The sequence below is a fragment of the Micrasema longulum genome, unplaced genomic scaffold, assembly GCF_059751315.1.
Source record: "Micrasema longulum isolate JH-2025_06_02 unplaced genomic scaffold, ASM5975131v1 h1tg000658l, whole genome shotgun sequence".
NCBI classification, from domain to species: domain Eukaryota; kingdom Metazoa; phylum Arthropoda; class Insecta; order Trichoptera; family Brachycentridae; genus Micrasema; species Micrasema longulum.
This window is the reverse complement of record NW_028277854.1, coordinates 147,313-173,135: the sequence shown is the minus strand read 5'-3', so window position 1 is coordinate 173,135 and position 25,823 is coordinate 147,313. Positions and strand designations below refer to the sequence as shown.

The window sequence follows — 25,823 nt, the reverse complement described above, 5'->3', positions numbered from 1 at the left end:
GTCTACTGTACACTTCATTTTATTTTACCATATAAAAACAAAAAAAAACTGTTACAATAGTTTCACAATGATACATTCGTTTGAAAATGCCCTAACAAGGCGAAACATTTTTCACAGATTTTTTTCGTTTTCAAATAAAATAAAGGGTTCAGTAGACTCAAATCAGTGTATGATTTTTATATAAGGAGTATAAACATAGCGTTTATTCATACTTCTATCTACATTTTTTCCGTGTAGTTTGATTCGTGATTAAATTTCTATTTTCGCTACGAAATGTTCAATGCGGTGAAATAATATTGTATTTCGTGTTTGGATATCTGATTAAATACCGATCCCGAGTAATTGTGGTAGGAAAAAATGTCACGGGGCTGTGTTTTGCCACCCCTTTGAACTTCGAATTTGAATAATACGCAAGAGGCAGTGACCGGCGATATCGGCGATACTATTCGACGTGAGTCCCTTATAAAACTGTACTCATAACACGATATTTCACAATAAATGTCGAGGAGTTTTTACCTATATTATATTTTCCCGATATAGAATATTGCCGGGGAGGCCGGGTTGATTGGGTTTATGGGAGGGGTGTATTTATGACTTACTTTAGTTTGGAACCGAAGTAACCTGATAGACTTGAAGGAAATAATTTATTGGGGGCTGGAACTGATGATTGACTTGGAGTGTGGGACGATACCGCGACATTACAAATAATAATCATGATATCATTATCATATTCTAGTCTAGTACAAATAAATCCAGCGACAGTGAAATAACTTAAATTGACAGATATTAGAGACAATGTTTGATTATGACCAAATGCTTGCAGACTGGCTGGATTTCCTCCCTAGGGAGTTGTTCATATTTAAATTTATTTCAACAGACAGGGAAAAATTTTTTGAGAAGGAAATATGGAAGTCTAGGCATTTACAGGGCTTATGACCTGTCATTGGCTGGTTTAAGTGGCCACTTTACACACTGTGTAACATTCGCCATTCTGCCCATGTTTGAACATCCACATTTCCTCAACTCTTCCATCTGTTGACTTTTGTGAAGTAAAAGATCTGAAACCTTTCAAGGTCTGGACTTACATATTCCCTTCTAAAAAAATGTTTTCCTCTCTGTTGAAATAAATTTAAAGATATTAGAGAAAATCACTTTTATTATTTTATTTTTTTTGATATTTTTAAATTTAAAAATTCGAAAACGGTTCATTTCGTTGGCCACGCTTCTAATACGTCACGATTCTGTTAAATGTTGAACTTTTTTCGAGGCCAAACATGTCGCGTTTTTGTAAAGATAATACGTCACGATTGTATTAAACTTTGAACTTTTTTTTGTGACCGTTTAAATTTGAATATAACGTCCTCGTGAAATTTGACGTCACAATTGTCGAGGCCAAACATGTAGCGTTTTTGTAAATATAATACGTCACGATTCTATTAAACTTTGAACTTTTTTGTGACCGTTTAAGTTTAAATAGAACATCGTCGCGAAATTTGACGTCACAATTGTCGACGCCAAACATGTCGCGTTTTTGTGTACAAAACATGAATGTTTTGTACATAAGAACAGGGAAAAAAAATATTTCGATTAAAGAAATGTAATAAAAGCAATGCATTTACTTCACCTTTAAGTATTAGTTCACTTCACCTACAATAGGCTTATATAAAAGTATATTTATATTACGAGGCTTTACACGTAGCAAAATCGCAACAGCTTTCAAAAAATATTAATACTAATAATATTATTGAAATTTAGATTATATTTCAATTGGTTTTAATGAACATTTTTAAATTACTTTCTTTAAATAGAGAAATATCAATTATTTTCAAACATTTTAAAAGCAATAAAAGTCTGAAATACCTACGTCCAGTAAAAAAAAATCTAATTATTAGTAACATAAAAAATATTTTTATATTTCTAATTTTTGATTCCCGCAAAAACTGTCATTCCATTGGCCACGCCCCTAATACGTCACGATTCATGTTTATTTGTTCCTGGCCATTAAAATTTGTCTAGAACATTATCACGAATCTTGACGTCACAACAACCAAGACCAAAGATGTCGCGTTCATGAAAACATTTCTCAGCAATATCTATATTGATTTTGAATATACAATGAATTATTCTAAATACATTAATTAATCGTAAAATAAGTATGTAATATTTCTCTATTCTGAGTAGGTACGTCGTGGGCTGTTTATATATTCGTGGCTTCCAAGAAATTCGTGGGTGAATAATCTCGAATCTATACCCTTAGTAAACTAATAAAAATAATTATTTAACGATCGCCTGTTCGCTAAGAAAACAATAAACTGACCGTCGTAAACTTCCAATATGGATATTCCAATTTACCTCGTACACGAATTGTTACAATGATTGTTACGTATTTTGTGGGGTATAAATGTTAATAATCGAACCTGAATTATCGCATATCGCCTCGGGCGCCGTCCCAACCACCTCCGGGGCAAAGGGGGATGCGATGACAAGCCTCGGCGTTGCACGCGAACCTTCTACTCAGCTACAAGAAGCCCCGAATATTTACCCCCATGTAACCCTCGGCACCAATCTATCCTACATCGTTTAACCCCCTCCTCCCACCATTATTGATTGCCATTACTGTATTTTTCCCCGTACACGAATATGAATAAATTTTTTCATCATTTTTCTTTCTTCGCAGGTCGAACATCGAATGAACACGGAAGCAGGCTGTGTCAAAAACAACTGAAATAACAAAGATCCAAAGGCAGATATAAACTTCAGAGATTAATCATCAATTTTTGAAACCTGAAACGATCTGTTAACTGAGTATGGTTAAAGTAAATACTAACCTCTAGATCGAGATAAAAAAAATTGTAAGCGCTACAATTGAATAGTCTCTAAACAATGAAGGTGAGAATATTGTAGCCGGAGAAGCGCAATCGATCTACGACGATTTGTAAGTAAGGGTTTCGAACGTTTCCAAAACGGCATTCTTAGCGAAGAAGCAGGTGGCGGGTGAGCGGGTGGAGGCTGCGCCACGCATGCACCCTACGGGGGCTGCGGCGCTACCTGCCGCGCAGGACCTTGAACCCCACGCCCTCCACTCCATGGACTGGCTCTTCAAGAAGGAGCGGATCTACTTACTGGCACAGTTTTGGCAACAGGTGAGTTCAGCCCTCGTGATTGATCATCCCTCTGGGAACAGTTAATTGACTCGTGGAGTCCCCAGACGCTTGTCTTTGTGTTCTTATTGACGATATTGTTAGAACTTCACAATATAACCGCTTTTTCATACCTTGTTTATTCACCAAGCGACAAATTGTCAACCGCTCATCCCGATTAAGAATCAATAAAAAACTGATTTCAAGCTTCTTATTTAGTAACTACAGTCCGCGTAAAACCAGTTTCTTTTCTAAGACCTGCCATATAAAATAACTGTTTGTTTTGTGTTTGTCTCTGCGGGAGAAAGTGATTTGAAAGGCTCGAGTTTACGAATGTGTTAATATCATTTCAGCCCTCAGACCCTTATATATTTCCACCGTCCATCTACCCCAGGAGGGCAATATAGATTAATTTAGGAACCGCTGATTTTTCTCGTACTGGCTGAACGAGCGGTGAGTAACAAACTTAATACACTTCTGTTAATTTAATTTTAACTCGCTCAGTATCAACACGCATCATTAACCAGCTCACGGATTCAATATTATAAAACGGAATCGATTACCTGAAGCATCACTACATCATCTTCAAACTCAAAGTCGGAAATTCTTTAACTCTCGTCTAATTGACCTTAATGTTGCTATCGAATAATGATTCGACATTTTTCATTTCATTTGGAGGTTAGCAGTCGGTAACGGATCCATCAGAATTCTCTATTCTGAATGGGATCCATCGAAGATATTTAGGTATTAGTGACTATACGCAATCATTCTATATGATGTATTGAATATCAACCGAACCAACTGGTTATACGAGAACTTACATTTTTTAACGCGCTATCAAATACGATTCAATCGCTTGGAATAGCGAAAGACTTATCAACTCTGCTGCAAAAAATATCAATAAAAAATCCCAAACGACGAAATTTTCCAATATCATTCCGTTCAGTCAAAAACTAAATCATCCGCGAACTCGCTAACAAAAACTACAGGTACATTGCATGCTGTTTTTAGAAAAATTTCAATTTTAAACCCGATTAAACGTGAAATTATCAGAAAACATCGTCAAATTCATAGTTTTTACATACACAATTGCGATTATCAGGTAATATCGTTTTATGATATAGACCTTAAGCGTTAGCCCCTCATTTTCCTATTTAATTTCATTCAACTCTGAAATTACTGCTTAAAAATCTCTCTGGAGACTGGTGCAACATTGTGTTACATTAAGCAAAAGATACGTGTTTTGAAATTTCATTTTCCAAAATCCATTTTCTAATAGTGAGTAATTTACAACTCGTTGAAAATGGCCACCGAAATTGAAATATCTGGGTAAATTATAAGGATTTAATTTGTTGCAAAGTAGTATTTACCAGCAAAGTTTCTAAATAAAAATATTATTATTATACATATTATTAAATTGTGTTACAACAAAAGGATGTGTTTATGTGTATTTGTATGAGAGTAAGTGTAGATGTGTGTTTATGTGTATTAGTGTGGGAGTAAGTGTTCAGTAGTGTGCATCATTAAATAGTAAGTGGAATCGTATCGCAGCCAGAAATAATAAGTCTTAATTTATTTTTAAATAAATTAAGGGGTATGTAAAATATATCAAAAGATGAAAAAAAAAACATTATAGTTAGAGCAAGAACGATAGAGGAAAGAGTGTTGTGCATAGTTAGTGCTACAGACTGGCAGATGGAATAAATCTTATAATACAATTCTTTTGTAGCAAATACGACTTTATTATTTTTTCAAATAAGAAACTATAATATATCAAGTATTGAATTTTATGTGGACTCGGGTGTTTGTGTGTAATGGCACATCATTATTGGCTGTTATTATTATCATACTATAGTTATAATAATTAAAATTCCGCATTTTTAATTCATCTTTGATTATCATCAGTCGCATCCCGGGTTTCTTGCCTTATCAGTTATGTTATTGGATCATAGGAGAGTAATCGCTGAGGCGGGGGCGATAGTGCTGTAATTGCCTTGATCGCGGTTGAGCGGATTGACCAAACCGGCGTATCGTTAGGCTAGTTTGATCTTATATCTAACAAACAGGCGTAAAAGCATATTTTACTCCATCTGATCACCACATTATTGCTGGTACGTCCGCAACGATTTGTCGCCTTTTTATTTTGCATGCCACATTTTTCTCCAATTGTCATGATAAAAAACACGATTCTTATCTTTTTAGACATCAACGTCTCGATTTACTTAAACATTTTTTTTTTAATAACTGTAACCGATATTTGTATCCTTCAGATTATTTATATCCCTATTTAATGGGTACCTTGTCATTTAAATGAACTCACTAAAAATAGTGTGATTTCATAAACACTAAGAAGATGACAATATTTGAGTTTGTCCAAATGTTCGTAGACAAAAGACTGGATTTCACCCCCTCGGGAGTCATTAAGATTAACTAGATGTTCAAACATAGGCAAAATGGTGAATGTTACACAGTGTGTAAAGTGGCCAATTAAACCAGCCAATGACAGGTCATAAGCCCTGTAAATGCCTAGACATCCATATTCCCTTATTTAAGGTATTCTCCATCCCTGTTGTAGTTTTTTAATACTAAGAAGATTAATAATAATGATAAAAATGTCTGCCTTAAAACAGGTTGTACCTAGTAAGGCAGACTAGACATGATCCAGAGAAATCTATTACCTAAGTGTTTATGTAGTAGATAAAGTTATTGTTATTTTTGTTGTTAGTTTTGTTCTTGCCTATACTGATCATCGTGGTTTCGGAAATGACTGGGTCTAAAGAACTCCGGTATAAAACTTGGATTCAGAAATAAAAAAAATCTTACCCTACAAAAGCGATTTTTCGGTTTTTAAGTTAAAGCATCAATAAGGTACTTAGACGTTATATTATTTATTTATTTTTTCGTGTTAAAATAATCCCGATTGTATTTTTTTCCGTGCGGCGTCGGATGAATTTTCTACAACGGTTTTAAATACCAAGTTTTTAATAACCTGAAAACTCGACGTTTCGCGCCCTGTGCGACAAGCGGCACGTATCGCGCTACCGCGCCATACTTGTACATGCGTCAGTAACGTGACGCTAACTGCGAGCTGTTTTGTATTTACTCGTTTAACCGTAAATTATGAAGGAAACTGAAATCTTAGAAACGTAAAAATCCGCTCTAAATATTCGTATTTTCAATTTTTGTTTTTTTATTTTTGGTATAGTGGTCTTTTTGTTATGAACTTTTGTTGTCTTAATATTCTTGCTCGTAATCTCGTAAGATCGATTATCCCCAGCGATGCAGGCATCATAATTGAATTATAATTCGATAATTCCGTTACAGATGATTGACAATGTAGGATGTTTCTAGAATTAAATTACAGTCGTCTACGCTGAACCGAAGCTAACTTATAAAAAATAACTTAGCAAACACTGTTTTTGAAATTCCCACGCTAAAAAGTTGGACGAAATCATTCAATTCAATTTTCATCAAGCAATTTCATCGTTTTTTGAAATATGACTAACATATCATTAAGAAAGTCACCTTATCTAGCTTTGTAAATTAAAAATATCTATAGTCCTTAAAATATAGCGTGATTAGAATGACAGCTGTCAAACTAATTTTATTAGTGGTGGGAAATTACTGATCACTGATCAAATCGATTTTATCAGTTATTTCATGCAATCATGAAACTCTGTTTCCGAAAATTGATATAAAAAACGCAAAATCAGGCCTATTATAGTGTGTTTAACACAATTATTCACCAAAAAATGAGACATTTATACTTTTTTCACGAACAACATCAAACGAACTTTTTTTTATTTGAACAATTTGTCCCGTCTCTAACGTTTTTGCAAAATGATGTAACCTTGTAAGAACGCCGTTAATAATTAGGTTTATTTTAGTGTTAAAGCTGATTTTATATATTAAAATTGATTTATGTTTTAAGCATTGTATTAAAAAAATAAATTAACACGCCTGATAGAAATGATTTTTTGTGTGTCAATATAAATAACTTCTTTGACGTTACTACAAAGTTATGTCGTCACTTTTTCTGACAACTGTCATTCTAATCATGTTACATTTTAAGGACTATAACAATGTTTTGAGTACGTCCAAACGTTTGCAGACTGGCTGGATTTCCTCCCTAGGGAGTCATTTAGATCTAAATTTGTTGCAACAGAGAGAGAAACATTTTCTAGAAGAGAATATAAAAGTCTAGGCATTTACAGGAGCCACTTTACACACTGTGTAAAATTCACCATTCTGCCTATGTAAACATCTACATTTCCTCCATCTTCCATCTGTTGACTTTTGTGAAGTAAAACATCTGAAACCTTTATCACGTGGGTGAGATTCATCCGGCTTAATAAATTCCAATTTTAAACTTCTTCTTTTAAAATACGAGAAAGATTTTTTTCTCAATTGTTCTGGGTGTTATGGTGTATTTTTCATTACCTCTTTCCATATCCCCTCTTTTCCACCTGCTGACAAGCCTCTAAAAAAAGGCTTAGGGGGTATTTCTTTTAGCAAAATATTTGTATTTTCCAATTCAATCTGTTATTCTTCTTTAAATGTATGTTTTAATTATTATTTTTATTAGGATTGATATCCGTATAGATTGCTTGGTTGCATACTTCTACTTTTCAATACTTAAGTTTTTTTGGCTTAGTTTTTTAGTTTTTTTTTTTGTAAAAAAAAATATTTTGCGTTCTTATTATTTACCCAAATATTTTGATTCTTGTTTTAAAAAAATTCACTGTTAGAAAATGGGAATTAAGTTGTGGTAGAGTGGGGTTCGAACCTAGAAAATTTTGATCCGTGAGTCCGCAACACTAGCCACAACCCAATTCAAATTATTTTTTATTTTTTTTGTTTTTTTTGTAATTCCTTGTTTATTTATTATTTTATGTATATACGCGTATGTAGCTTTAGAACCATTTTTTTCTTCCCGGTGAATCTGCCATGAATATTTATTACTTTCTTCTATTTCACATGTCAAATTGCTTTTGTTAACTACCTTCTTTATGTTATAAGAAATTATTTATGCTTTATATTATTTTTTTGTATTGTAAATAATTTATTTGTACCATTTTGTACCAATAAACGCCGTAGAAACGAAAAGAAACTTCTAGCTCTGGGTAAAAATGATTGTTTTCGGCGCTGTTGCGGCCTTTCGTTTTGGTGGCTCCACGTTGTCAGTTTCTTGTCGAGTCGTGTTCTCGCCTGTACCAGATATATGATCCCTAATAACCATTCGAATAACACGAAGATTGTAAAGTTTTCTCCATTGAACGGCTTCGATAATGGCGGCCAATTACGGTCTTGTGCAATGTACAAAAAATGGGAATCGACACAAATCTATATTTAATTATGGCAGACGCCCATTCGCCCGCGCGGCCGAACGGATCAGATTTTAATACATTATAATGAGGTAAAATGACCAGTTTTTTGTCTTTCTTGGTTTATTAACGATACGTCTCTTTAATATGGGAAGATTCCCAAGTATTCGAAAAATCGTGTTTCTATTTGATGGCCCTTCAACTAGCCGATATATTTTTTCACAAATATTTGTTGATTAATGATGTTGTCTGGGTGGATGATTTTTACAGGAAATTGGCTATTTGGAAGAAATCTTAAAACACGTAAATTTTTTTAAAGAACAAAATTTATAATTGGTTATTGGTGGTGATAGAAAACTAACTAGGTCAATCAATTGTCGTTTCTCAATTTTTACAGGCAATGAAATACAATTCCTTCTACTAGGTTAGAAATGCTTTATTTGTTTATTTTTGAGCATTAATTTATGTCACATTTGCCATTTTTTTTTGTAATATTATCAATGAGCTTTGTCGCTGCAAGAAGCTTGGTAATATTTGCTTCCATTTAATGTAAATTAAATTTACTTTAAAATTATTTCTAACTTAAATTTCAACTGCAAATTGGGCCTAGATTTCCAACCACCCATGCGTTCTGTAGCTGCAGTACATTGGACGCAAATTCCTTTGAATGCCTATGCAAATTACGTTTACAAAGTTAATGATTAGTCGTTGAAAGTGACCAAACAAACAGTGCCATTAAGGGCCTTCTTAAACGCATTTCATCGTCAGTTGAAATCAATCACTATGATGGAATCCCTACAGCGCGTCATCGAAAGCTAGGCTCTCTACCCAAGCTACCACGAAACGGATTGAAGGATTCGAAATATGGTGCTATAGAAGAATGCTTAAATTATCATGGATTACAAGGAGGAATTTGAAAAAAAACGCAGAGTAGGAAGACGACACAACGTATCTCCTCGCTCAAAAATATTAAAAAAATTGTTCTACCGAAGCTCCAAATCCTTATTTGGAATAGCTGCGGACTATTGTAAGACGTCACTCCCCATTATGTACACAAGAATTGTTTTTTTCTTTTACGTAATGGGAGACGTTAATGTAAATTTATGTATTTAATTAATTTAAAAATTGTATTTAGTAGTAATATTGTATTTATATTTGTTATCTGAATTATTTTTTTTAATTGTTGATAATAACCGCCACCGTGAAGTGGCTTTATAATATGTTGAAATCCCTTCAATACTTGTCTACAAAGATTTGCAGTTACCGAAATAAGATTTTTTAATGTATCCGTTACTAATTTCGATCAATGAGCAATGATTTCCACACGAGTTGAAAATTATAACATTTGTTATATAAGTTTTAATTGAATTTCGATTCTCGCGAGGCTTGTTCGGTTGGAATTGATAAAGTGTACTTGGAACATACAGAAGCGTAACTAATTGTGGAACTCAATATTTTAAATTAAATTCACATAAAAAATACCCTGTGCTTATTGATAAATATTTCTTGGGATGGTTTGTAAAAACGATACGGATAAACGATTATATTAATCGAATAATTCGATTATTCATATAACCTTGAAAAAATGGTTTCCAATTATATGCGTAACCATTATTCACACGGAAGATCTTTAAATGAAAAAAAAATGTAAAAATATCTACTTAGTACCTTAAAAGAAGTGAATGTATAATATTTTATGCATGTGAGTAAAACAAACGTGTTTAAAAAAATGTATCTTATCTAAAAGTCTCTCGACTTATTTGATAACTAAAATTATAAAACGTTACTTTATGTATAATTAATAAACGCTGTTTTGCAGCGCCAAAAGTCTATTTAACCTCGATATAATCGTTTTGAAAATAATCAGTTAAAAACTATTTATTTTTTTTATTTTTTTTTATTTATTATTAATAAAACATATAATACAAAAATTACATACTATACTCCCAGAAGTTATTTAAGAAACTCATTTGGGACCGTACATAAGAAAAATATTTTTTTTGAGAATACGTAATATCATACAAATTAATACATCCTAAATAAAAAGAAAACATTATTGTTAAAGAAACATAAAACACCATCTCATAAAAACTACATTAATAATTATCACCATCAAAAAGATTTAAGAAATATTTTTTGATTGCGACACTTCTGGATTTTTTATTCAGTTTTTCATGTCTTAGCTCTGATTTTTTTTTAATCGTATGCTTGTATTTTTTTCTTATTAGATCGTTAAAATAAATAATTATTTAACTTCTTCATTATTATGCTGAGTGTCTTAAATATTTAGTCCAATTAAGTAGTGTACCTCAGCACGTATTTCGATATTAATTTTACATTTTGGTCGAATTTGTAAAAAAAATGTAGTTTTAACTATAACCGAATAAATTAAGCATTACCGATGAATTACAATATCCAAAACAAACCCTCCATATAATTTGGGAAACTCACAGTGAAAGGGGCAACTAAAGCAGTAAAGTTAAATTCAATTGAAATCGCGGTTGACGGAATTGATATTTTTAAAGAATAACTCTTTTATTCACATATTAAAAATATTTTTTTTAGTATTAGAGAAACAGATAAGGAGACTTACATTCTTGCGGGGTGTTGAGGAAGTGCTTTTACTGCGTTTTTTTTATACAACCGGTCATCGATAAATAAAACAATTTTCGAAACCGGTTTTAAAATATTTGATTAAATAAATCAATCAGTTATTTTATTATCGATTATTTATATCAATTGGTTATTCGCAACACTAGTTTGTATTATGGATCGTATAACCAAAGTATTTTGAAATTTCATTCGGATATATTATTATAATCTAATAGTACATACTCACATGAAATTTTAAAGTGATTGATTACATAGGTATTGTTAAGTCGTAGAGCCATTTACAACATATTAAAATTATATTATATCCATCATCACCATCTCCTTTTCCGTATCCAGCGGTGCATAGGGCACCGCATCGGTAGTCCAAATACAATATAGTTTTCTCATCGGTTTCATGAAGGTAAGGTGATGAATCTTACGCTTAAGGTGCTTGTCCAGGATCAACGAAATATCGCAGTTAAAAAAAAACAAAAACATTATTTTACTTAACCATGCCAGGAATTGAACGGACCTAAAACGATAGGCAATCGCGTCCACTACTACTTTACGAGGCATAAAATAAATAATATAAAATAAAATAAAATAAAATAAAAATCCCCACGCGATTTCCCAAACTGTTACATTTTTTTGTGTTTTACAATGCTCGAGACACTTTATAACATGCCATTCTGCACATGTTTGAATATCTTTTACTGCAACTATCTCATCTTTAGATTTTAATTTTTACGTTTTATTAATGTTTTATTCTGTGTCCGAACGGAGGAAAAATACATTTCTTTGTGTGAAATAGAATCAGAACCCCGGACGAGTCTTTTCGACTCGATGGCTGCTTTTAGGTAAAATCCTAAAGAAGGAAATCAAGTTGAATTAATTCATTCCTGTTGTGTAGTGGTTGGCGCATTCGCCTACCATTCTTGAGGTCCAGTCCGGTACGTACCCTGTCTTAAAATTAATCTTAATTTTTTTCTTACAAAGTTTTCTGTATGAAAAAAAAATATGTGCACAATTTTTTTTCTTACCATGTTCAATTATCTGTTACTTACGAAGATACTTTGAATTTTCATACAAATACACACTTTCGTACATAAATATCAATATGAGTTTATACCATCTCAATATATACCGATGAAGATAGCCTTTCATAATCGCGGCCCTTAGTTCGATTCCTGGCAGGGTGGACGTGAAATATTGATTTCAAATTCCCGAATCCTGTTTTATGTTCCCGAAACTGGCACCTGAAATGACGATTGATCACCTTGCCTTTGTGTAACAGATGATAGAAATACGCTGCATTTTGTTTACTAATGCAGTGCCCTATGTACCACTGGGAGTGGAGAAGCGATGATTTGTAAAGCGCCTAGAAAGCTTTCTACAATACATAACTTTTTTTCAATTAATTTTCCTAAATGTTTCTGTTCATATTGGTTTCGACACGGTACTTACAAATTAATAACTCTCATCTTCAAAAACCTCCGACGCTTTGAATTTTTTCCTCAGATAGCATTTGTATCTGTCATGGCAGAATGCGCCTTTTTATTGTTATTTTTTTTATTTCAAATCGGCAAAAAGGTGTTCACTCAACTCGTTAGTAGCCAGCTGGCTGTCGGAAAATATTAACATTTAAAAATTAGGTGGGAAAAATTTATTAAATCATTTCAAAAAACGTTATTGGAACGATATTTTTTTCATTTGTTTTTTCATTTTGAAATACATGATTCTTTTCTCTCCACTGACATAAAGGACACTGCGTCAATAATGTTATTAATAGTCATGTTTGTATGTAAATGGAAAATGGAAAACGGAAAAAACCAAAATTAATTTAAATATTCATTTACATAAAAATTTATGCGTTTATACAAAAGGTCTCGGGTTCGATTCCCGATATGGTTAAGATGAAATATTTATTTAAAAAGGTGCTTTTACACTATAATATTTCATAGTCCCTGGACTGGCTTACCTTCATATCATCTTACCTTCATGTAATAAAAATGATTAAGATTGCTGCGATTGGTGTATCAATTTAATGCCCTATGCACCATTAGGTGCAGAAAGGGAATGATGATGTTTTTTTTTTCTATTAAAATGTACTTTTAAATGTTTAGTTAATCTTTCATTTGTTAATTAAGTTTAATTATTCATTAAATTAATTATTCATAATTAAGTCAATTCTAAATTTTTTATATGTAGAAAAGGCTCATGTCTAGTTGGACAGATAACTGTGATTTCAAATGTTTAAAAAAATCTATATAATATATTTGTGTTGTTTATTTTCCTCCTTGTTCCTCTTTAATATGCATTATGTAAGCGGGAATCGAACCCATGACCTTTTTACTGAGGTTTAAAAATATCATTTTTAAACGCATCCTTCTTAACCTTTCCCTCACTAAGCATCCAAAAATTATACATGATCCGAACGGGGAAAGGACACATCCCAATGAACTAAAAACAATTATCAATAATTTATCAATAAATAAATTTTAACTTAATCCAAAGAAATTTTGTGTAAAAACGGTATTAAATGTTTATTAGTATAAATGTGTTATTATTTCATGTTTTTTTCTTTATATATTCTATGTTTTCATTTTTTTTTCTCATATATTCAAAATTATATAAGCTCTTATAAATAAACAACTACAACAGTGTAAGTCGCTCTCCAAGTACAAGAGTGAGTCTCTTTTTTTAGAGAGTTACAGTGATAACATTTACTCGATGTATAAAAGTAGATCTGTATAGAATTTTTGAAAAAAACGTGTACCTTTTATGAAATTTTTAATAATTTTTTTTTTTTTTTTAATGTGAGTTCTGTGGTATTTTTACATTTTTCGATTTGTCAATAGATTAACAAATTTAAAAAAAAAACATGTTATGTATCGTATTATCAGTGGCATTTTTTTCTTTATTTTGAAATTACTCCACCCATCGTGTCACGATTTGTTGTCAGTGAGTTGGGCTGACATTTAATAGTAAAACCCTGTAGCTATCAAAATACACTAAACGCTGAAACATTCAAACCTACAGAACATTTCAGTTCTATTGTCTGTCTCGGAATGATTTTTATTGTCACATTTGAATTTAGAATAATGCAACCGCACAGCCAGCAAAGACACGACGTAAAAGGAACAAAAGGAATCTCCGCATCGGTGTGCCTTTTGATTCGAATTTGAATTTGACAAAACGCATCAACTTGATGAATTAATCAATTTATTTTTGAATCGGACACAACCGATTCGAAAGATTGATACTAATTTGTGTCCAGAGGTCATAGAGCCGAGATTTTTATTAGGTAGTCGTGAAAGACATCAAAGAATAACGAACAAAATGATTTATTTTTTTGGAAAAATGGCCGCGGACTCGTCACCACATGTCGGCATCGCTTCTTTAATGATCATCTGAAGGTATCTCAACTTACAGGCGTCCGAAACCATCGATAATCGAACTACGAAATTAAAAATATTTGTGTTGTAATAAAACAGCATTAACTTTGTGGTCAAACATTTCTTTAACCCCTCACCGACTTTTCTATGTCTACCGGTCTCGTCTTCGGGACACCAATTACACTGACATGCAAATCACCATAGTAGTTGCACAAAAATATAAAACCAACGCGCTGACAGAACGCGTGATATTAGAAGCTGACACCAACGTCACTGATTTTATTGAAAAAATGTTTTGTCTTGTGGGAAATAATAGTTGAAAAAATTGGGAACTTTGTTATATGGTGAAGGTGTATTGTGGGATTTGCATGTTAGTGTAATTAGTGTCTTAACGAAATCATTAGCCATAGAAAAGTCGGTAATTGGTTACATTAATTTATTTACTTACATTTAGTGAGTAACAATCATTTATCTTAAAACAAGTTCAATTTTGGTTATTCTTAATTTCTTTGAAAAAAATATGTTAAAATAAATACATATTTTTCTTTCTAAAAACGCAACAATATTTTGAGTATGCCATGCAAACATTTGCGGCATTGACAGCTCATAAGCCCTAAAAAAAGAAAATGCCTTCCCTTCCGTATACCGTTCTATATTGTGAAAGGTCTCTATGCACCACGTGGTTAAGATTTTTTCTAAATGTTTCCCGTTACCATACATGTTTTTTATTTCAAATTGGCGTTTGTTATTTTATGATGCATTTATAAGATTTTTTTTTTAAAAATAATGCATGAATTTTTCATTTTTTTGGCTTTTACCTGATTATGTACACGTTATGTTCCCTTAAAAAAATATTTACTTACATCAAATAGCAAGCTTTTAAATTTTCATAAATGAAAAAGCAAAAAACAGTACGCACGTTATCATTGTTTCGTTACTTTTGTACGTAAAAAAATATTTTTTACTTGTTTTCATGTATCATTGGTTCAGCTCCCCTGCCCTAATCGATCCTTCTCTCTAATCGATCTAGATTCCCCCTCCACTCGCCCGAGGAGATGACCCTCCCCCTCCCAACCTGTGCTGATGTATTTTTAATGATTTTTTTTTACTTTGGATCATCGGCATCGCTGATCGCAGTCATTTGCCCGTAGATTATGACCATCTCCAAATCACAAATGCGCTCCAAGCACGGGCGCGGAGTAAAAAAAACAAACAATAACCATCAAAATTACACAAATCAAATGTTTTTGTTTTCCTTTTTTACTCTCGACCGGCATTTACCAAACAGATTACGTTTTTTGAATTCAGATATAAGATATTGGGTGTATCAAATATAATCAAAAGCGGGAATATGGAATGAACATGCGATGACGATCATGGAATGCGTTTTTTTTATTTATTTCTAAATTACAGAAAGTATGTATTCCGTTTGAAAATGGACAAAAAGTTTATAATTGAATTCTAAGCTAACCAGCCTCGCCTCAATTTGGGAATCAAATTAATTATGTGTTCAAATAATGCTGTTGTAATTTCAAAACAAACTGTTCATTTTTGATGAAATAATGGTTTTCTTACGCATTCATTTATTCCATTACATACAATATTTTACATTAAAAAAAAATGTGCCATCACTGGGGTAGGGGTAACCCGTGTCGAGGACACATAACAATACACTTTTTTTTTTACGTGTAGAAGAAAAGAAAATGTAAAAACTTTACAGAACAGCCAATTTGTATTAAATTCGTTGCCAATGATCTTAGAAAAAAAAAACAAGGGCAAAAAAAAAATAGATATTCGATCAGTAACTTAATCACAAATAACTATCGACGTGCTTAAAAACATGCTAAACATTTTTTTATTTTTTTTATTCATAAATTTCATAAAAAGTACTTGTTTTTGTCAAATTCTAAACATATCTACTTTTACATATCTAGTAAATGTTATCACTGTAACTCTCCGAAAAAAGAGACTAACTCTTGTGCTTGGAGAGTGACTTACACTGTTTTAGTTGTTTATTTATAAGAGTTTATATAATTTTAAATACGAGTACATGAAAAGAAAAATGAAATGAATTTGAGCGATCACAATAAACAATAATGAACATGCTTAAGTTATCGCAGTCATAAGTCAACGCGTGTGTTATATCAAAGTCAACGCTTGTGTCGGTTTGTTTTTTGTTTTCCTCATAAATAAATACAGTTCACTGGCGAAAAATCGGCGTTCACTTTAAAAAATAATACAAAATATTGCATTTGCAAAATAGTAAGGAGTATCTAACACAAAAAAGTAAAAATTAAATTACAATTACCATGACGAATGCTTTTTTTGACATTTGGCTTGGCAATCGCCGGCTAAATGCAATGAATAGCATGATAAATAAGTAACCAAAAATAGCAGTTTTGGAATATTTTCCATATTTACCCCGGTGAAATTCAAATATGTGATTGCGCAGCAGGATAATACGTCACGAAACGTAAATATTTTGACATTTAATATTAGGTGTTCACGGATGTTCCATTGTGATCGCGAATACGATAAACGACCATGGAGAGAAATTACGTCGCGTATTAAAAATCACGTCGCTTATTAGCACGTCGATAGTTATTTGTGATTGAGCTACAGAAGTTTATATATGAATAAAATAAAAAGAAATAATGTTTAAAAAGGCTTTTTAATTTAAATGTGTGCCTTTGTATATGATACAGATTTTAAAAATAAGTTGATAAAAACGATGTTTTTAGTATGTCCAAATATTTGTTGACCGGCTGGATTTCCTCCCTAGGGAGTTATTTAGATCTAAATAAAAAACATTTGGGCATACTAAAAACATTGGTAATTAAATAAAAAATTTAAAATTGTTTTCAGGCGTTGCGTTGCCTAGTAGGTGAATTGGTTCAGTTGGACGAATCCCCCCCACATGCTAAAGGTTTCAGATCTTTTACTTCATAAAAGTCAACAGATAGAAGAGTTGAAGAAATGCGGATGTTCAAATGTAGCCAGAATTTTGAATGTTACACAGTGTGTAAAATGGCCAGTTAAACCAGTCAATGACATGTCATAATACCCTCTTCTCAAAATGCTTTTCTTTTCTGTTGCAACAAATTCAGAACTTAATTAAAACTTAAGTTTGTTTTCGGTGTGCCCAAATCTTGTAAACATGTATAAATTTACATGCCATAAGCCCTCTTAAGCCTTGGCTCTGTATTATTCTTAAAGCTGTTTTCTGCTTTCTTCGGTAGGATTACATTATGTGTTTTTTATTTATCTCGTCAAACAATTAAAGAGATGCCAATTTGTGGCTGGTAGAAATGAGAAACATCTTCTCAACTCATCAATTCCGTTCGGAGTATGTGTCCTTGCTTATCGATTCCCAGGCCCGGGGTTCGGTCCCTTTGAACACCGTGGGACCCTGCTGCGAATTCTCGCGTCTGTGTTAGGCTCCTAAAGTTGTGACCAGAGCGGAATCTGCGACCCTAAAATGCAAAAAATCCTAAATTGCTCCGCAGAACGAAGCCAACGAACAGGCTTTATCAAAGACACGAAAATAAATATTCGCAATTTTAAACCTCAAAAGTATTGTGAAATAATGAGTTTCATTTCCCTACCTGCATCTAGTGGTGCATAGGGCATTGTATTGGTAACATCAAGTGCAGTAGATTTCGATCATCTGTTACATTCATAAAATAAGATGAAAAATTAGAAGAAACTTGTTTCTCAATTTACTATGTTTTTAAAAATATATTTTGTTTACTATATAGATACATTTTTTTTTTTATTTCATCTTTACTTTCTTCTAATTTTTTCTTGGATCTCTTGCAACTGCCGGAAATCGAACCCGCAACGCCAATTTCACAGTTAGCCGTCTAAGCAACTGCTCTACGGCGCCTGTCTTTACTATGTTAACTTTAAATATATTTTTAAAGTTGTATTTTGTTTTGATTATGTATTTTACTGGGTTTTTTAGATATTTTTTTAGATTATGTTTTTACTATGTATTTACAATGTTTTTACTACATTTTTTACCATGTTTTTCAATAGGATATTACAACAGAGATGAAGAACAATTTAGAGAGTATAGAAGTCTAGGCATCTACAGGACCTATGACCTGTCATTGGCTGGTTGAAGTGGCCACTTTATACACTGTAACATTCACCATTCTGCCCATATTTAAACATCTATATTCCTTCAATTCTTTAATTGTTGATGTTTGTGAAGTTAAATAGCTGAAACCTTTATTTATGTGGGTGAGATTCATGTAGAATAATAGCGATTTGCAAATTGACAAAAAAATATTTTTACTCGAAGTCGGCTATCCCTTAAATTAGTTTAGCTATCTGTCGCCAGAGCGCCACTTTACATCCCCTGCAATAGATTATTCCTACTGTGCAACAGATGTCAGTAATACTTTTCATCCCCTAATATCATAATATGACTTAAAGTATTTGTTATGAAAACTTTAAAAATAATTTCATTTCTGATTTATGTCTGGCCTCTTACACAACCTAAAATGTACATTTTGCAAAAAACAGCCAGATCTAGTATTGAATGATACCTCATTCAAACTTTGAATCTTTGAGGTGACATTCTGTTTTTTAAGCTTTTTTTTATCACAGGTGTTTTTAAAATAATTAATATCCAGTTTAATTTGTTTAAGAGAACTAGATTTGTACAAGCATAAATCTTCCTATCCCAAGACTTTTCTAGTGCTGTGAGTGGTTTCTGCAAATTAGGAAATTCCGTTTTCGTGATCAGCAGTATTTTCGGAAGTTGATTATTACAGTTTTTTTTGTATAAAAGCGGCCTGGCTGTTTTTTTTGGGATAATAGAATTGACCTTACTGCACTTGATAACACCAATATCTTCCTTTTTCAAATTGCAAATGTAGGTCAGTTGGTCATCACGTTATAGGATAGGTATATCTTGTCCGAGCTGACATTGCAGCGGACTACGAGTTGCGGGCCGAAGCGGTGTACGGTCCTGTCAACCTCGCGGCTGTTGGTGTTGCCCTCCACAACGTATATACATTTGTAAATAATAATACTTATGTCAGTTTGTTAGAAGAAAAAGTGTATTTTTTACATTTTTACCAGCCAATGACAGGTCATAAGCCCTGTAAATGCCTAGACTTCCATATTCCCTACCATAAAATGTATCACTTTAGTTATATGTTATCTTAATAACTATCTCGTGGTTGGAATTCAGAATTGGCTATTAACATATCGACTTAATAAAAATATTATTGAATCTTATAAAATGATGTGATCTAAGATTGACGGATCACGTGGACAATTGATTTTAAAATTGTAATATTTAATAGTGTAGTATAAAATTATTTAACATGTAATTACTTATTTATTTCCGATGATTCAGCATAAAATATTGTCAATCAATCATTTAAGTCATCTTGTTGGTAAAATCAATTTAACCACGCGATCCGTGCTACGCTTCAGAGATTTTTTGAACAAACAGAAAAATTAATTTATATTAATATAATATATTCTATCGTGTACTGCTTGATAAACTAATATCTAAGTTTTATTAGGTAGAATCTCACCCACACCAATAATCGAGTAATGGTCCCATAAGGTTATTTACAAATAGTTAAAATAAATGTTTGAGTAAATGTTTAGAACGCAGTATTTCGTGTAATAAAAAAGTTTTTTTGCACTTGTATTTTTCTTACCATGCAAGAGGTCTCAGGTTCAATTTTTACACTAGAATATTTAATAGTCTTAGGACTGGCACCTGAAACGTAAGACTGATCATCTTACCTAAGTAATAAAAATTATTAAAATACGCTGCGATTTATAATTCAATGTGGTGCCCTACCATGCATTGAACATAATATTTTATTTATTTATGCTTTATTAAGTTAGTTCATAACATCTTAAGAACTAATATGAACTTTTAATAACATTTTTTATTTTATAGATCCCCTTAATTATTTTATGTATAAAAATTGCTACATTTTATTTGTTATGCTGCATTACTGTAAGCAAGCTAATTTCTTTATGCATTATTTCTACATTAGAATAAATATTTATTTATAAGAACACTACTCTTTATATCTATTACATTTTGCAATCTTCCCATGAATATTTTTTTTTTTTTTTACATATTAAGAATGTGTTTTTAAATTAAAATATCTATCCAAGTAAATAAACCCCGAGATACTTTATTTCGTTCACAGAATTTATATTAAAGTTATCAATATTAATATTGTATCCCCTGGGGTATATTTTTTCTCCTCCCAGTATTCATATATTTTGTTTTTGCAATATTTAATTTTAATTTATACACTTTAAACCATTTGGATATATTTTTCGAATCGTAATTTATCAAATATAAAAAAGTATACAAATATTACATACTATTTTATTTCTTTTAAATGATGAAATTGCATAATTATAACAATAGTAACAAGTAAATACACATAAGTCACTAAAAATATTAAACTATATTTTCGTTTCGCGTTTTTGAGGATACGTGTTTTTTAACAATTTTATTTTAAAAGTTACGCATGAAAGCAATTCTCCGCAAAATCCTCATTGATTTTGAAAATACAATTATTTTTTCTGAATCCATTTAACATATTTTTATCGGAGTTCGTAGTATGTGATATTTTCCCATTGTCTATTCCGTATTCAAATTTGAATTAGCTACTCATTATTAGAAACACATTCAAAAAAGGTCCACAGACAAATTTATTCGAGGCAATAGGACTGGCAAGCAGAGCAGACAATAACCGCAGAGACAATACCGGAGCATAGACAATAATTATTATAGACGGGCATAGACAACGAAGGGGCAGGGGCAGGAACTGAGTGGAGGAATAGGTTTATGCAAGACAAAGACAAGTACTGCATTTGATAGACAACGTGTTTCAGAAATATCTCAATCTTAGTTTTAAAATTTAGATTTAGAATAGATTTTTTTTTTTCTTAGATTACAAATTTAGTCATCGTCATTCCCATTTCTGCACCCAGTGGTACACAGGGCACTGGATTAGTAAACAAATTAAGTACATGAGTAAATTAATTTTTAGATTTTCGGCATCGTTGACATGAAATTTTAATTTTAAAGGGTGTTTTACTAGAATATTTTACAAATTCTGGACTGACATCGGAAGCGTAAGAGCGCAGTGCCCTTCATACCATTATTAACAAAAAGGGAGTTATGGTCAATTGAATCTTGACTGTGGTTGTGGCCTTGCGGTTTAAGTGTTCGCTTAACGTATTCGAGGTCCTAGGTTCGATTTCTGAAAGGGTAAACGTAAAATATTGGTTTTAAAGCAAGGTGATTCTACACTGCATTATAATAAAAGATGCCTGGCAATCTTACCTTCACGTAACAAAAATGACCAAAACATGGTGTGTTTTGTTTTACAAAGCATGTCCTATGCGCCATTAGAAAATATTTGGACTTAAATTAGTTCTTGCTGTTTTTGTTCGACGTCTCTCGGCCTAAATTCGTACAGCACCCAATTTCCTTGCTTTTGAATTATTTCTAATGCTTTTGACCGTTTGACAACTGGTGTGTGATCAATCCCTAATGATTCTGCATGTTCGTTTTGCGCCTGACAAGGGTCATCATCTAGTAATGCTTCCAATTATTTGTCTTGAAACTTTTTCGGTGCGCCAGAGCGTTCTTTATCTTCAGCATCAAAATCATTATTTTTAGGGAATCAAAACCAATCTCTGCATGTTGTTTCTGACATAACATGGTCGCCGTAAGTCTCCACGTGAATTCTACGTGCTTAAATAATACAGTAAAATTCTCCGCAAGTTATTTTTTTAGCCCGAAATTTGACATGTTTAACGCTATGTAAAATTATGTTCTTTATATGGTCATCTTCATCAGTGGCGCTACAGCCCGTTGTAGGCCCTGGCCTCTAGAATCTGTCTTCATTCCTCTCCGCACCCTGCGGCTCTTCTCCAGTCGTCAGGCCAATTGCTCTAAGTCACTTTCCACATTATGGAGCCATAAACTTCGGCAGAATAACATATTTTGTCATTTCAAGCCTAATACTGGTGGAGCTACGATTACATCATCTATTTATAATCAACGAGAACTTCCTTCTTCCAGTCTTCAAGTCCCTATTATTGTTTAGAATACTTGCTACATTGATTAAGCAAACTTCTAGGAAAAAGCTACTGTATCAACTGTTTTAAATGTTTTTTTTTGTGATCATTATTTTTAACCACTCTATACCCTTTCAGGCGCGCTTTCCGTTTCTAAATTTATTTGTTTCCATATTAAGTCGGGGGATACAGGGGGTTGGGGAATACTGTTACCAATTGCAAACAACCTGACAAATAACGCCGGTGGGGGGTGAGTCGAGGAGAGGGGGTGTTTAGGATATTCCGATGCAGACGAACCAGTGTTATTTTATTAATAAACTGATCATTTGGGATTTCAAATTGAACTTGTAGATGCTGATATTCTGTCGTTAAACCACATAGTACTCTGTACAGTATTTTGATTGCGACTAAATCTTTGTAGACATCATTTCCCTATTCGTACGCAGCGGTGCAAAGGACACTGCATAACTACAGAAAACTCAGAGTATTCGATCAAACGCGGTTCGACTTCTCTTCATCATAGCCACAAAAGAAAAAATAAATAATTTGGATCTTTAGATCTCAACATTTGTGAAGTTATACGCAGTTTAACCACAAAAGCCTACAAAACTTTCATATATATCATGAACGTTTTTTTAAATCAAATAGTTTTGGTAGGTAGAAAGATATTGCCTCAAGGCAATATTCCCGCCCTATTACACATATATTATTTGTACTGTAGATGTATATAAAGAATTTAATATATAAAAAATTAATAAATTTGCCTAGTTTCCTATTTTCCGTTTTAAACATATTTTCCATTTCTGTTGTAAAATCTGTTAATTTTCTTAAAAGCCGTTTACACGTGGACAATACAATATTATTTTAAACAGCAATTTGTAGGACAAAAATTGTCCCGAGATATCGGCAGCAAGACAGACGGACAGGCTATCTCCGCGGAACAATTATTACCGCCGCGTGTGAACACGCAGACAAGACCTTATGACAATGGCGATTTGCTCCCGCACGTTTTTTCTGCCGAAAATGATTGCAGAAAAAAAAAACATTTATCTGTTTGTTAATTCTTAGCAATTCCAATGCGTCTTGATATAAAATAAATCATATTTTTGTCAACTCGCAAGTAATAAACGCCGTCGTGTATTCATTTTTGCAGCGCTCACGTTTGCATTTCGTCCAATTTTTGTATTGTCCCAGCGTTCTGTCGCGCTCGTTTGAGGCTGTTCACGGAGCTGGGACAAGACGTCGTTATATCATTCGTATTATCCACATGTAAACGGCCCTTTAGTCTGTTTTACTCTGTATGCATTATTTTTAAAAATACCTTTTGTTTCAATCATTTTACACGTCTTTCCTTTCTCTTATCTACTTCTTCCGTCTTCCTACTTGCATCTCTTCAGAGATCTCAATGAACCGAGGAAAATAATTCAGTCAACTCAATGCAGTCACGATTTTAATATAAAACAACGTATAAAATGCTATATACAATACCGCCTATCGCATATATCTGAGAAATTACTCACATTATTCACGGCACAAAGTAAAACAGCGCATTTTATTGCATCGCTGCAATTCAATTACAAGCGTTGCGTTTTACGCGGTGTCTTCAAATTAATTGCGCAATACCAAAATATATTCTCATGTAACATCTTTGGTTCTTAGTAAAAACGTTTTGTTTAGGGCTTATGCTAGATCTTAGCTTCAAGTTTCCATACATCTCTTTTCTTAGCATTCTCTATTTTAACGTCTTAACTTGTTTGTGCAGACGGTACATCACGAATTTTATGATTGTTTGTATAATATTCTATGTAAATTGATATGCTTGTATTATTTGTCTCTTTGCATGCCTCTAATATCTTACAGAACATTTCATTCGCATTCTGATAATACATATACATTACAAACACCTTATAAGAAAATATCACATACTACGAATACCGATAAAATTATACGACAAGGATTTAGAATAATTAATTGCATTTTCAAAATCAATATGAATATTGTGGAGAAATGTTTTCATGTATAACTTTAAAAAAGAAATTGTAAAAAATATGTCACTAGAAAAACGCGACATGTTTGGCATTGATAGTTGTGACGTCAAGATTCGTGACGTTGTTCCATAAAAATTAGGAACAGAGTTGAAAATAAACATGAATCTTGACGTATTAGGGGCGTGGCTAATGCAATGAACGTTTTTGCGGGAATACAAAATTACGAATGTATTTATTTATTAAATATACGGCCTAGGCCAGTTACAACAGTTACATGAAGAAACATAAATACAAGAAACTGAACAAAAAGAACATGAAACTATTTAGCGAAGGCAAACAAGGGTAAAACAATAATTATATACAATATATTCATAAAAACGAAAGACCTAAGACTTCGAGCTAAACCATGCCAATCCAACTTCATCCCACACTATTTAGTCGCGAAGAGATCTACGAAGAGCCGGAAGATCTATCCCTAAGAATTCCAAGTCGTGTGATGAATTGACTTATCTACTTTTTATGCTACTAAAAGTAGCAAAAAAACTATTTTTTTACATATTTTACATTTGATTTGTTGACTATAGTTAGTAGTTCTAAGGTCTTATTTTTTGTAATTCTTTTATAGTTAACAAGTCAAAGTTCCTATAAAAACTAACCAAAAAGCGCTAAAAATAAACATATTTACTCCTTTAATTTATTTATTTATTAAATATAAAGCCTAAGCCAATTACAACAGTTACATGAAGAAACTTATGCACAAGAACTATGAAACTATGTACCAAAGACAAACAAGAGCAATACAATAATGGTATACAATATATTAAAAAAACACGATTAACACAATATAAGACAGTCAAAATCAGTCAATACGAGTAGTTATGCAGTATTACCGACAATTTACATTAATAAAAAAAATTAATAAAAAAAAAATATTTGCGTTTGTATGATTTACTCAAATATTTTAATTTTGTGGGCTATTTTCAACGAGTTGTAAATAACTAACTATAAGAAAATGGGAATTAAGTTGGGGTAGAGTGGGATTCGAACCACGGACCATTGATCCGTGAGTCGGAGACACTAGCCACAGGACCACAACCCGATTTGAAAATGGACTTTTTTGAGTTTCTAATTATGTTATTAAAATCGATAACAACTTTAAACTGGACTACAACATATTCTGTAGCTACAAACCACATGTACAGTTGGAAGTACAGAACCTATTTATCGATTTTATGTATAAAATAATGGTGTATAGAGCACTGCAATCGCATTCCAATTGCAGCAAATCTTGATCATTCATTC

At 32.4% G+C, this 25,823-nt stretch overlaps 1 protein-coding gene across 1 annotated transcript in view; it reads left to right on the top strand.

Moving 5' to 3' along the window:
• The window catches only part of LOC148279874 (uncharacterized), a gene marked incomplete at its 3' end in the record, with an annotated part of 161,703 nt that overhangs the window by 20,412 nt on the left and 115,468 nt on the right, over positions 1–25,823 (top strand). The window contains exon 2 of the mRNA XM_088229275.1: positions 2,678–3,143. Coding sequence (XP_088085401.1) covers positions 3,021–3,143 — 123 coding nt within the window. The remainder of the gene's footprint in view (positions 1–2,677; positions 3,144–25,823) is intronic.